Here is a 14,081-nt window from a genome sequence, read left to right as displayed (position 1 = left end):
AGTGGGAGAGAGAGAACGCAGAGAAGCTAAGGCTCAGCTTGGACCCTGTCTCCTGGTAGGTCCTTCTGTCTAACTTGGGATATCTGCACATCTCACCTCCCTAACAGGAAGTTCTGACTCCATACCTGCTGCCCCTGGGTACTAAGAGTCTCCTAAAAGGTGAACTGGTGGCTCAGGATTCAGCTCCCACCTCGGCCATCACCGGTGGAGGCACAGATGATCCTGTTACCACAATCATCTGCTTCTCTTTTTTCACACTAAGATAATCCCCACTCCTCCCCCCCCCCACCCCCCCGCTGGGAGTAACTCATAATTATCTGCGAGGAGCCCCTTGTTTTACTTCACAGGCCACACGCACGGCTGAAAATGAGCGAGTTGGTTCCAGTTCAAAGCCTCCAGCTGGACCCACTTCCCAGCCAGTGCCCATCTGCAGTCCATTAGCCCTCCTGGTCTGGTCGCATCTTGTTATTATCCTCATAGCCAAAAAAACAAATAGCTGTCTCTCCCACAGCCTGTGCTTTCCCCTGCATGTCTGAGGTTTGTTCCCAGTGACCCCTGCTACCCCAGTCCCCAGGAGCTCCTGCCTCAAACAGTGGCTTTTGCCAGTCTTTCTGTTTTGTCTCGGCCCTCTTTCAGATACACAGTCTCTTTCCCATTCACCTCCCAACTGTGCTGAGCATGCCATCAGCTCGGCTACTGGGGACAACCTCAGCTCAGTGGATTGATCTCTCTCTCTCTCTCTCTCTCTCTCCCTCTCTCCCTCTCCCTCTCCCTCTCCCTCTCTCTCTCTCTCTCTCTCTCTCTCTCTCTCTCTCTCTCTCTCAGAATCGGCTTGTTTCCCCGGGGAAGACTTACTATAGAGAGAAGGATGATCTCCAACTTTAAAGCTCCTGCCTCTCTGCCTCTGCCTCTGCCTCTGCCTCTGCCTCTGCCTCTGCCTCCCCATACCCATACCCAGCTGATATGATTCTGAGGATGAAATTGAGGATTCCCTGCATGACAAGCTAGCACCAAGTCACACCCCCAGCCCTAGAGAGGTGTCCCTCATACCCCTACTCCTCTCACGCATGCACTCTGGCAGATGCTGGCAGGAGTTGAACATTCACACTCTTCCCTACTGTGGTGGTTTCGATCAGAACGGCCCCTATAGACTCGTGTATTTGAATGCTTAGTTATCAGGGAGTGAGACCATTTGAAAAGATTAAAAAGATTAGGAGTTGGTATGGCCTTGTTAGAGGAAGTGTGTTATGGGCTGGACTTTGAGGTTTCAAAGGCCCAAGTCTGGTCCAGTCAGTCAGTCAGTCTGTCTGTCTGTCTGTCTGCCTGCAGATCAGGCTGTAGTTCTCAGCTACTTCGTCAGCATGTCTCCTGCCTGCCACCATGCTCTCTGACATGATGATAATGGACTAAGCCCCTGAAACTGTAAGCGAGTCCCTAATTAAATGCTTCCTTTTTGAAGAGGTGCTGTGGTCAGGGTGTCTCATCACAGCAATAGAACCGTGACCAAGACACCTTCATAAGCCGCATCAGTCTGTCTGTCACCCAAGTTGTCAACAGTAAAAACCGTATCAGGGAAGTGAAAGGGCTTCTGGGGAAGCAGACAGCCATTCTGAGCCTTCTAGGTGTGAGCCCAGAGACTGCAGGACACGGCAGTCGATAGCGCGTAGCTTAGTTCTCAGCAACTGGCTTTCCTGGAGTTGGAGAGAGAAAGTGAATCCAGAGTGTCAGAGCTTCTAGCTGCCTCTCTCATATACTGCTCCAGCCTTGCTGATCGATGCCAAAGCTCTGCCTCTGCCTCTGCCTCTGCCTCTGCCTCTGCCTCCCCATACCCATACCCAGCTGATATGATTCTGAGGATGAAATTGAGGATTCCCTGCATGACAAGCTAGCACCAAGTCACACCCCCAGCCCTAGAGAGGTGTCCCTCATACCCCTACTCCTCTCACGCATGCACTCTGGCAGATGCTGGCACACGGCTATTTGGAATGTGGCCAGTCTGAACGGAGACATGGTAAGGTGTAAGACAACACTGGATTTTGATGACCAAATATTCCCAGGTGAAGACTCTGCTCTATTAATTGCATGTGGATTACATATGAACGTGGTGTGTTGCATACACTGGGTTCTATGTTTCACTTGTTTGGACGTAGCTATTAGGAGAGCGTTACATACATGTCTATTGGTTAGGGCTGCAGCGGTTTGGAGTAAGCCCTCACGCAGGTCTCAGTACAGCTTCCCAGCCTGATTATGTCTTCTTTGTCCCTAATACATACTGTGATGGTATGCATATGCTTGGCCCACCAGGCGGTGGCTCTATTAAGCGGTGTGGCCTTGTTGTAGTAGGTGTGTCACTGTGAGAGTGGGCTTAAGACCCCCACCCTAGCTGCTTGGAAGTCAGTCTTCCACTAGCAGCCTTCAGATGAAGATGTAGAACTCTCAGCTCAGCATGTGCCATGCCTGCCTGGACTTTGACATGTTCCCACCTTGACGATAATGGACTGAACCTCTGACCTGTAAGCCAGCCCCAATTAAATGTTGTTCTTTATAAGACTTGCCTTGGTCATGGTGTCTGTTCACAGCAGTAAAACCCTAACTAAGACAGCCACCTACCTTGGCAATGCCTAAACAAGTAATTAGAAGTCTTTTTCTGGCCGGGCGTGGTGGCACATGCCTTTAATCCCAGCACTTGGGAGGCAGAGGCAGGCAGATTTCTGAGTTCGAGGCCAGCCTGGTCTACAAAGTGAGTTCCAGGACAGCCAGGGCTATACAGAGAAACCTTGTCTCAAAAAGAAAGAGAGAGAGAGAGAGAGAGAGAGAGAGAGAGAGAGAGAGAGAGAGAGAGAGAGAGAGAAAAAGAATGAATTAGGGAAAGGAAAGATGGGCTCAGTGGCTAAGAGCACTGGCTGATTTTCCAGAGGGCTTGAGTTTCATTTGCCCAATGGCTCATAAGCACCTGTAACTCCAGTTTCAGGTGACCCAACACTCTCCTCTAGCCTCCAAAGACAGACAGACAGACACACACACACACACACACACACACACACACACAGATGTATAAATAAAAATTAAAAAAAAGATGCATGCAAAGCCTTTTCCATCTGTAAGCTGCCCAAATTCGTGCAAAAATAAATGATGGTTAATATAAAGCGACTGGTCACAGTGGATACCAATGCTGCAGTCACTGAGCCCAAAAAAGGGATGGAAAAAGTGGGAAAGTGAGTCCTCCTAGAAATGCAAGCACTGAGCACTGGTCATGGGTAGAGGGTGGTCGAGTGAGGCCTGATAAAATTTTAAAAATGTTTTATTGATAGGTTGTGAATTTCACACCATGCTCCCCATCCCTACTCATCTCTTCTTTCTTATCCGCCCACCGCCCTTCTTTTCGACTTAACTGTGTTTTATTTGCTTCCCACTAACAATCTTTATTTCATTCCTGAAAGCAGTCGCTCACCCATTCAGCTCCCCTGCCCAGTCATTCAAAAGGAAAACCCAAGGTCAGAGAAATGGAGGGACTGACTCCCCTGAATTCTGACAAAATATGGTAAAGGTCGAAAAATGTTTTAAGTTTGCAATTCCTAGTAGGAAAACATTATGTGCATGAACACTCTTAACGGCAAACCTGTAACACGCCTCAGCCGCATTTGATGCAGAGGGTAGGGATTAATCTCAAAGCGTCCCAGCTCTCCTGCCACCCGCCGCCCCCCCACCCCATATCATCATGGAAGCTGCAGTCTGTCAGTGTGTGCCACAGTATATCCCTCTGTCCATACGTCTTCAATTGCAAATGTTAATTGAGTCATTGGTCTGGTTTAGGGCCTCTGGCTTCTGCTACACTATCAATACCGGAGCCTCACCAGGACTTCTCTTGGATATCCTACTGTTGCCCTGTGTCCTGGAGATGCTATAGCTTTGGATCTTCAGGACAGGCTCCTTCATGTACTACAGCAGTTCACAGATGGGAAAGGCCAACACAGAGCCTTGGGCTTGGGCAGTAGCTGAGATGTTCTGCTTGCCAGCTCACTTGCACCAGGACCACCAGTGTGAGTTCTCCAACACTGGCCCAGCTAGGCTAGATCAAGCTCTCCAACTCTCTGTCCTAGGGGCTGGCTTTTTAAAGTTTTGGATTTTTTTTTTTTTTTTTTTGAGCAGAGACAGTACCAACAGGAACAGGAGGCTACGTGAGTGAGAACACTCAAGGACCCAGGCTACAGAGGTCTAAAGGAAGGAGGAGCTGCAGCTCAGGTGACCCCCTATTTCGGTTGACAGACTAGGTAATATATTCACTTTTCCCACCTCACACTTTTATGTAGCCCAGTGAGTGCATGGGAGGATTCCAGGGGCTCTATAGTTCCTGGTACACTGTCTGGAGAGGGGTGTGTGCATAGTACATGTAGGAACTAGGCATTATTACAGGGAGAACTGTGTAACCCAAAACCAATAGGGAGTCCTAAGCTAAAGCACCTTCTATGCTTGCCAGCCTAGAGGCCAGAGTGCGGCTGTCTGTCAGGTAATCATGGAGGGCACTCACACAGTCACCAAGCCGTCTTGAGACTCTCAAACATTTTTAGGTAACGGAGCCACAGCTTTGTTTTTAAAATCAGAATAGAACTTTATTTGTGGAATTGAGATTTTGAAAATGATTTTATAGTTTATGCAATAAATTTCGATACCTTAATCTGGATATACATTTACCATATAAGAAAAAATTTAAAAACAATGTCAAATAGCTTATCATTAAAACCAATTGAGTTTAACTTGATACGTATAAGGAATAACTCGAGCGGTATAAATAAAATCGAAAACAAATACCATTTGGGTTTGCTTTTGTAATGCAATTTTGTGTTTCATTTGTTGGGGTGGGGATTAGAGAAAAAGTAGGCTAAAACACTTTTCTAGAGAAGTACAAGGTCTTCGTGTTTCGTGAATGTGACTCCACAATGCCCCAGTGGTAGAATATGAACGAGATGTTTTCATGCACTAGCATGGGGGGCTGTGGTGTTCCAGCCAGGGTCCCTTCGGACCATTACTACACACCTGGGGTAGGGAGGGGGACACCAGGTTCTGTGATGTCACTGAATCATCCAAAGGAAAATGAGTGTGAAGGAGGAAGGAAGCTCGTGTTTTCTAAGCCCTGCTGGGGATGAGTTCTGGGGACGACACTGAACAACCGTGTACAGTTCTGTTTTCACCCTTAGTTCCACACAATGGGGGCACTCCAGATAACACACCAGCCCATATTAGTGTTATTTTGCCACTATGGAGGAAGTGAACTTTTGACGCTGAAATCCTTACATGAACACACACATAATCCAGCACGTAGTAGGGATCCTCCTCGCCTAGGCTAAATCACTTTAGGTGAACATGCTTACTGGGAGGGGACAGCTGACTCAGACTCTGGTGGCTTGCAGAAAAGTACCCCTTTAAGAACTTACCATAGCCTTGAGAGACAGAATGAGTGGGCCCAGCTATCCACATCTGCCAGACGGGGAAATGAGCCCCGTGCTGCAGGCTCAGCTGGCTAATGATAAAAATCAACACTGGACGGTGGCCATGCCTGGCTGACTGATCAGGACACTCTGGAAGCATGCACTGGCCTGGGGGTGTCTTTCACCGATCAACATAGTGGTGTGGTCTGTGGAAAGCGTTTCCACTACTGTCACTGAAATCCCTACCATGGGCTGACAGGTATTAGTCATGTTAGAGCCAACAAGCTTAAATCAATGGCCCCAAGTATTTCTTACAGCTCCCACAGGCTACTTATAAGCATTCGGAAAGTTTATAACACAAGCTTACACTAACTCATTACATGCCACATTGCTTTTCTCATATCTAAGAGCATTTTCCGTATAATCACCAGTGTAAGCTGACTAGAAGGAGCCTTGGCAGATATGACCTCGCAGTCGGACTCGGACCTCGCTTTCCTGTCCTTCTGCCTTTGTTATTCTGCGGGCTCTTACTTCCCACTGACTGTAAAGTCACCATCCCACTTGTTTCTAAGCCTGAGGATGAAGACGGGGCTGGATGTCAGTGCTGATGGCTTCATCCCAAGGGCCCGGTGCACAGCAGCCAGCACTGCTCATGTGTGCAGATTCATGCATGGAACCTCTTCCTGTGCCTCAAAGGTGACTATGGTGGGACTCCACCTGTAGCATTTTGCCCCAAGGGTTCTTGACTTTTGATTAAACATAATTTTCATAGGAAACAGTATTTTTTTAGAAAGCATAAGAAACTTGGTAACAAATTCATACAAATTATGCATTGAACTACTCTTTGGTTATTTTAAACAAATTTTTATACTAACGTGATACTAAAAATATAAAAATGCAACTACAGAAATTCGCTTAATCTGTAAACATAATGAACTCCGTAAACACGTATGTACTACGTGACTGCAAGCGTGAAGAGTGGCTGGTAAGGGCAAGTCATACATGGAACTCGGTTCTTCACGGCATGCTTAGAAACACTGCGTTGTGGAGCTTGTTTCGTGTTTGAAGGAATTCTAACGCACTAACACATAATGACTCTAGCCTTAGGATGCACAGGCAAAAAGGAGGCCTAAGACTCACTACACACTGCAATAAAAGCTTGCTCCACTTGTCTCCAGAATCGCCTGTAAGGCTCAAGCTGCATGCTAACAAACGTGAAATACTTCCCAAGTGAAGAGTACATTTTTTTTTTAAACACTAGTGACTTAAGTGACTAAAAACACGTGTGATACATCTTCCAAAGCGGCTTCAAGGTTCTAGGCGATAAGGTACACTAGGCAGGTCTACAGAATAAGTAGCGACATGTGGTACTAAGTATGTCGCAGTATACTAATCATTAAAGACTTTCTTTGTCCAAATTTCATCTTTAAAAAGCATCAAATTTTTCCCACCAGCTACTCATTACAGATATTTCACAGTTGGAATCTCAGTAGTTTCAGAAGGATGTGCCTAGCAAGATGAGATAGGGTCAGAACTCAGGCGTACAGGACTCACATCCTGCCGTACACATGAACCCCAACAACTGGACAAAGTAACTGGACAAGTGAACAGGTCAGCATGGTGGTGGCTAAATCATGGATAAACTGTCCTCTGGTCTCGGTGGGAAGAGCCAGTGACCATCTTTTAGAAACTATCTGGAAAATGTTAAAATGTGATTTTGTTTTTGCTTTTGCTTAGAAACTATGGTGTACAAGACACCACAGCTTGTTTTTTTTTGTAATCTAATCAACGCCATCAAAGCCCTGTGTGTTCTCAATTGCCATCTGAAGTTTATCCCAGAGTTCGTCAAAGGATTCGTAGGGTGGCAGGTCCAGGCGATTGAAGCTGAAAAGATTGAGAGGATCTGGTTAGAGTGACAGAGAGGGAGGAAATGTCACCATGGTAACCATAGTCCCACTGCTACTTGGTCAAGAGCATGTTCCATCATTGCTATTAGAGGTCACAACAGCCAGGGAAGTCTCCCGACCTCTGGTGCAGTCTCGTCCTTACATCCCTCTCCAGATAACTGCGTTCCTTGACTATGTTAGCCATCAAGATAGAATATTCTGGCACTCTGGGGAAAAGACCACATTACTCATGGAACAGGGATATATATATGGCCAACAGTTTAGTTGGGCCTAATTTTTTTTAAGATTTATTTATTTTATGTATGAGTATAGCTGTCTTCAGACACACCAGAAGAGAATATTGGATTCCATTACAGATGGTTGTGAGTAACCATGTGGTTGCTGGGAACTGAACACAGGAACAGTCAGTGCTTTTAACTGCTGAGCAAACCCTCCAGCCCAGAGCATCTCTATCTTTAGCTGCCTGAATTTTGAGCCCAAGCAGGATGGGTTTCTGGATCCGAGTTTCTGTCCTTCCTGTCTTCTAAGGCTGCCACACACCTATTACAAGAGGGCACAGCTGGGGCTGCCCCTACACCAGCAGGGAGAAACTATGCCCTGTCTAGGGTAAAACAGCTACTCACCAGGTGTGTGCTCTTGGCAGCTTATCAGGGGTGCCCCATTGTTCCACTGTGAAGGATTGTGGTCCATTCGAGCCTGTGGGGAAGATGAGTTTCTGTGGTTTAATTTGCTTTACCCACAAGTCCGTAGACATTTCAAAACATACTTCTCCATATATAACTCGCACACACAGAAAACGACTCAGAAGAGACAGAGAAGCCTCCCCAGTGTGAGGAGTCACTGCTGAGTCGTCCAGCACAGTCTGTCCCTTCACCTGAGGGCGCTGAGCCCTTTCTGCCCACCGTGGCACACCTGAGACACTCGGCTTTTTCCTAGACTGACCCAGTTGCATCTTGAATTAGGACTTTCTTCACTGGTACAGGGAGGGAGGACGGACTTCCTTTCTGCTTTAGATTCCCATTGGACCAGTTTTAATTTTTCCCTGATTATGTAATGTCACTGTAAAAACTGAAAATAACAGAATAAAACACAGCTGAAGGATGTGAAAGTCATGACAATCTTAGCTCATGAGGTAACCCTGGGAAGGGTTTTGTGTGGTTTCTGTGGGGTTTTCTTTTGTTTGATTTGTTTTTCAATGTTGAATTTAGGGCCTCCTACATGCCATGAAAGCACTACGGAACCACAGTAAAAGCTTTTAGCTTTTAAAACATTTAAATTATACTTATTCACTATTATTTCCTCTGTACCTTAGTGTCCATGTGTGGAGGTCAGGCAACAAGCTGTGGGAGTTCTCTCTCCACTTGTGGGCCCTGGGGATTTAACTAAGGCCGTCAAGCTTGGCGGCAAGGCTTGGTTGTCTGATGTTCAAGACTGGGTTTTACTCTTAGTCCAGGCTGTGCTGGAACTCACAATATAGCTGAGGCTGGCCTCAAAGTACTGTCAACCTGTGTACTTCAGATTCCCAAGTCCTGGGATTCCCGAGTCCTTCTGGGCAGCTTCCCCCCTCCTTTCACAGCCTGCCATGCTGTGCTGACCCCCAACCATACAATTATTTCACTGATACTTCGTAACTGTAATTTTGCTAGTGGTTTACACTGTAATGCATATATCCAGTATGTGAGCCTCCTAGGGTCGCGGTCCACAGGTTGAGAATGCGAGTTTAGAGCATCTTATGTGCATGTGACCCTGTTACACAGTCTACAGTTTTTCTCATTACGGACATTTTAGAAACCGCCTTTTTCTTTCAGAGATTCCACTTAGCTCTCTCCAATCCTCAACACCCCAAGCGCCAGATAACCAAGCTCACAACCTGATCTGAGACTTTCTTTCCACTCTTCTCCTTAAATCCCATAATCACTTCCAAATGTGCATGCATGGCTGCCAGAGGGTTTCTCAGAGGCATAATTTCTATATTTGTCCTTCATGATCAGATCACAGCTACGACTTTCAGTACCAGGGCTGGAGAGAGCTCAGCTGTTTAGAGCCCACACTTGCAGGGGACAGGAGTTAGGCTCCTAGCAGCCACACTGGGTGGCTCACGACCTCCCTGTAGCACTAGGGGATCTGACATGCTCTTCTGGCCTCCACAGGCAAGCACACGGTGCACAAACACCATTACACATAACATAACATAAAATAAAATAAAATAAAATAAAATAAAGTAGAGGGGGAGCTATGTGTGATCTTATCTGGGGTCCCACCATCTTCCACAAGAATAAAAACCCTGCTGGGCAGTGGTGGTGCACGCCTTTAATCCCAGCACTTGGGAAGCAGAGGCAGGCGGATTTCTGAGTTCCAGGACAGACTGGTCTACAGAGTGAGGTGAGATTCAGGACAGCCAGCGCTACACAGAGAAACTCTGTCTCCAAAAACCAAAAACCCAAACTACCCCCGCCCCCAAAAAAGAAAAAAGAATAAAGACCCTTCGGAGAGTCTCTATACTCCACAGCTCACACCAAACCACAAAAAAGATTGTCTATCAACAAAGCTTGGAAAAACTTACTTTTAATTTAACTTTATTTTTTACATACAAGTTCCTAAGATATTGTTGAGTTCTTCCTAACCTGTGGAGAGAATGTTTCAAGTCCCCTGTGGACGCCTAAAATAGTGAATAGTGATGAACCTGGTCTTTGCATGCACATCTCACATGTAGGCATGTAAGTATGCTCTCTGCTGTTTATTAAAATGCCTTTAATATTTCTGGACTGAATGACTGTGGTAGTTGAAGTAGCGGAAGGTGAATCCTTGGGTAAGAGGAGAATTTACCTTTCTTTAGTGTAGTCTGCGAATCCTCTAAGGTGTATTCTCTACACTCACTGCATAGATGTCAGCTAACGCTATTTCCCTGCTCTCTCCACCCAGCAGTGAGAGTAGTGGTTCTCAACCTGTGGGTTTTCACCCTGGAGGGGACTGAATGACCCCATTATAGAGGTCACCTAAGACAACTAGAAAACATAGGCATTTATATTATGACTCATGATAGTAGCAAAATTACAATTATGAAGTAGCAACAAAAGAGTGAGCATGACAGGAGGAGCCTCAGAGGGCTGCAGCGTGAGGAAGCTTGGAAAGGCAGAGCTGGGCTGGAGGTGCTGGGTTTCTAGGACCACAGCACAGAGAACGCAGCTTAATGCCCAAGACGGAAAGTAACTCAACCATGTGCCAGTTTCTGTCACTGTCCAATGAGAAGGTAGCAGCACCTCCACTTCTCTTTTTGGGACAGAGCCTCTTACCTACCTGCAGTTTGCCAGGTAGTCTAGGTTGGCACTTTACCATCATGTTGTCTCCCAAGCCTATAACTTAGTTGTTTAAAAATTAAACTAAAGTGGAAGCCTGAAGACGCCTGAGCTATGACAATGACAGTCGGTGTGTGCATACTTCTGAGAGCTCTGCACAGGACCCTTACCATAGAGTTCAGCAAACCCATTCATCGGCACACGGGATGTGCCAGTGACAAACTGAAGTAAGCGTATTCTTTTTTCCGAATCCATCATCCAAACAGCCTGAAAAAGAGAAAGACTTCTGCTAGACAAGAGTGACAAGAGTACTGAAAATAACAAACTGCCCTGGGAAAGCCATTAGAGCCCCTGGAGGCAGTGGTGGCGGCATGTGGATCTCTGAGTTCAAAGCCAGCATGGTCTACAGAGGATACAGGATAGTCAAAGCTATACAGAGAACTCTTTTTTTTTTTTTATTTTGATTTTGTTCGAGACAAGGTTTCTCTGTGTAGTCTTGTACAGAGAACTCAAAAAGTGATTAGCATTTAGAGAATAATCACTAAAGTTTGTTCTTGTTCTCAAAAAAACAAAGACAAACAAATCCTATTTCTAAGACTTTTCTCTCAGCAATGGAGAGATGGCTCAGCAGTTAAGAATGCTCTTGCATGGCCTGGATTCAGTCCCCAGCATCTACAGTTGGCTCACAACCGTCTGTAACTGTGCTTCCAGTGGAACCTTGCTCCCTCTTGGCTTCTACAACTATTGCACGCATTGACACAAATCCATGCAAGCATTCTCTCTCTTCTCTCTCTCCCTCCCTCCCTCCCCCAAAACAAAAACCTTTGACAGTTGCATATATTGGTATTACTGAAAGGCATAGCTGTAAGCATTTAGAGGAGCCATGTTGCCGGTTACCTCACATTCTAAGAGTGTTCCCACATTGGTGAAAGCTAATGTGCCCATCTCAGTGCACCCTGAATGCTCTCCCTGCTTACCCATGGCTATTGGCAAGGGTGGACTCACACTCAGAGGCATAGCACGACTGAGTACATGTCTTAGATTACCTTCCAGAACCAGTGGATGACCTGGTGGTTCATGCTGTAGCCATTTTTGTATTTTGTGTGTTCCCGCCAGTCGTTCACATCCACATCTCCCAGACCACACATGAGAAGCTGCAGACAGATACACGGATCGGCAGTCAGAATGGTAAGCAGGAAAACCAGGGCGAAGCTCTGCTGTTTTCTCCTTCCCGAGACAGGGTCTTATTATGTACCTCTGGAACTCATTATATAGATCAGGCTGGCCTCAAACTCACAGCGGTTCACTGCCTCTGTCCCTCAGTGCTGGGACATCCAGCCAAAGCTGTTTTAACATAGAGCATTTAGGGCTAGAGAGATGGCTCAGCTGTTAAGAGCACTGATTGCTCTTCCAGAGGTCCTGAGTTCAATTCTCAGCAATCTCATGATGGCTCACAACCATCTCTAATGGAATCTGATGCCCTCTTCTGCTGTGTCTGAAGACAGCAACAGTGCACTCATATACATAAAATATATCTTAAAAAAAACAAAACCATAGAGCATTTCTCTTTCCTTATCTATCTATCTATCTATCTATCTATCTATCTATCTATCTATCTATCTATCTATCTATCAAACTGTATGTATGTATGTATGTATGTATGTATGGCAACATCAGCATGTGTATGTCATGTTCTGAGTGAGAAAGTTAGAGGACAACTCATTGGGGGTCCATGTCCACTCCAGGAGCCAAATTCAGGCTGTCAGGCTTGGCGGTCTACTTTTCCCACTGAGCCATCTTGTCAGCCCTCCAGTTCTCTTTTTAAAGACAGGGTCCCTGTAGCCCAGGTTAGCTTCAAACAGTGTAGCTCTGGATGACAAGAACTATTGGTCTTCTTGCTTCCACCTCCAAAGAGCTGGGTAACAGGTGTGCACCACCACACCCGTTCTACGGTGTCTGAGGACGGGGCCCAGGGCTTCACACGCTAAGGAAGCCCCTCCCTCATCCCTTCCACAAATGGCCATCCCCTCTACCCCACACCAGTGGTGCTAAGGACTGAACTCATGGCCTGCAGCGCTCATTAACTACATTCCCAAGCACATGCAGAAATAGTTCTTACCTCTAGCTCATTTTCATCAAATATCTTGATGAGATCCTGTGGTATCAGTTCAAAAAATCCCTAGAAGGAAAGGAAACGCGTCGGAAGCTAGTGAGCAGGCACAGCTATGCTCCAGCGTCTGGTAAAGGGGAGCGCGTTCACTTCTACAGACTTTGCCGCTACACACTGCATTTCAATATGGCTGTTCTTTATTTCTTAAAGTGGCTGGTAACAGCCTCCTTTGTCCCTCTCCCTCCCTTGTTCACAGTACTGAGGAGACTGAGTCAGACAAAATTCCTCCCCCCACCCTGGCCACGCCCACTGCAGGAGGGAAGACCCCTCAGCAAGGCCTCAGAGGCTTCTGCAGTGTCCTCAGCTCCCTGCTCCTCTCCTTCACCCACTGAAGCCTGCACAAAGTCACCTCTCACTTCTTCCTTTCACAGACAAGTACACAGAGTGTGCAAAGCTAAATTCAGTCATTTGTACGCCAACTGCCCCTCCACCACACTGCCACCTGCCCTGCTGCAGACACAGCCAAGGTCAGCACTGTAACGGTCTGGTAAACACTTTGTATTTCTATTCTATTTGATTTTTGTCTAAAACATCACGTTTGTGCCTGTATGTCTGTGTAAATGTATGGGTACACATGTTCCACAGCACGTGTGTGGCAGTCGGATGACAGCTTGCAGGAGTTAGCTTTCTCCTTCCACTAAGTGATTATATGTGCCCAGGGTTCAAAGCCATGTCCTCAAGTTTGGCAGCACACACCTTAAACCCACTGAGCCCTCCCAGCCTGCTCTTAATACTACAATCTCTCTCCCTACTCCCTTTTTGACAGGGTCATACTATGTATCCCAGGCTGCCCTTGGACTTGCATTCATCCGGCCTCCGCCCCCAACCATAGCACCTCTGCACCTTACTTTCCCCCACTTGGAGGACTGAAGACTCTCGTTCTCACTGGCACAGCTGCTTGCTCATGGCTTTTTCTCTGAGTTCCTCTAGTCCCCAGCTTAATCCCGCTTTGAGCCTCCCTAACCACTTCCCACTAAGATTCTAAGAATTCTTGAAGACAGTCAGAGCAGGAAGATTTGCCCAGGAATATATAGTGAGACTGACATATAGCACCTGAGCAGAGGTAACCAGCTACATGGCAGAATAAAGATTGAAATAAATGTGTTATCTATAAGTTATGATCCTAGTCAGAGAAGAACCTAGCTATATGGCCAGGGTACTTGTAAGACTTGGGTCTGAGTCTTATTTCTGGGAGCATGGGACTAGAAGAAAGAATTGGGACCCAACTTGTACACTCCAGGGGGTTCTTTACTGATCTCCATGAGTGCATATGTATATTATT

General features: G+C 46.4%; 1 protein-coding gene across 3 annotated transcripts in view; it reads right to left on the bottom strand.

The window, feature by feature from the left end:
* Positions 1-4,584: 4,584 nt before the first annotated feature.
* Positions 4,585-14,081, bottom strand: part of Nedd4 (neural precursor cell expressed, developmentally down-regulated 4) — an 87,521-nt gene continuing 78,024 nt past the window's right edge. For 2 of the 3 annotated variants that reach the window (NM_010890.4, NM_001357998.1), the window contains 5 exons: positions 12,749-12,808; positions 11,676-11,783; positions 10,800-10,896; positions 7,957-8,029; positions 4,585-7,310 (listed from right to left, as the gene is read on the bottom strand). In NM_010890.4, the coding sequence (NP_035020.2) occupies positions 7,208-7,310; positions 7,957-8,029; positions 10,800-10,896; positions 11,676-11,783; positions 12,749-12,808 (441 nt within the window). In that variant the 3' untranslated portion in view covers positions 4,585-7,207. The remainder of the gene's footprint in view (positions 7,311-7,956; positions 8,030-10,799; positions 10,897-11,675; positions 11,784-12,748; positions 12,809-14,081) is intronic. The other variant, XM_011242672.3, reaches the window with a different exon arrangement.

This window comes from Mus musculus, chromosome 9, assembly GCF_000001635.26.
Source record: "Mus musculus strain C57BL/6J chromosome 9, GRCm38.p6 C57BL/6J".
Taxonomy (NCBI): domain Eukaryota; kingdom Metazoa; phylum Chordata; class Mammalia; order Rodentia; family Muridae; genus Mus; species Mus musculus.
Note: the sequence above shows the minus strand (reverse complement) of the source record. Positions and strands in the feature narration are given on the sequence as shown.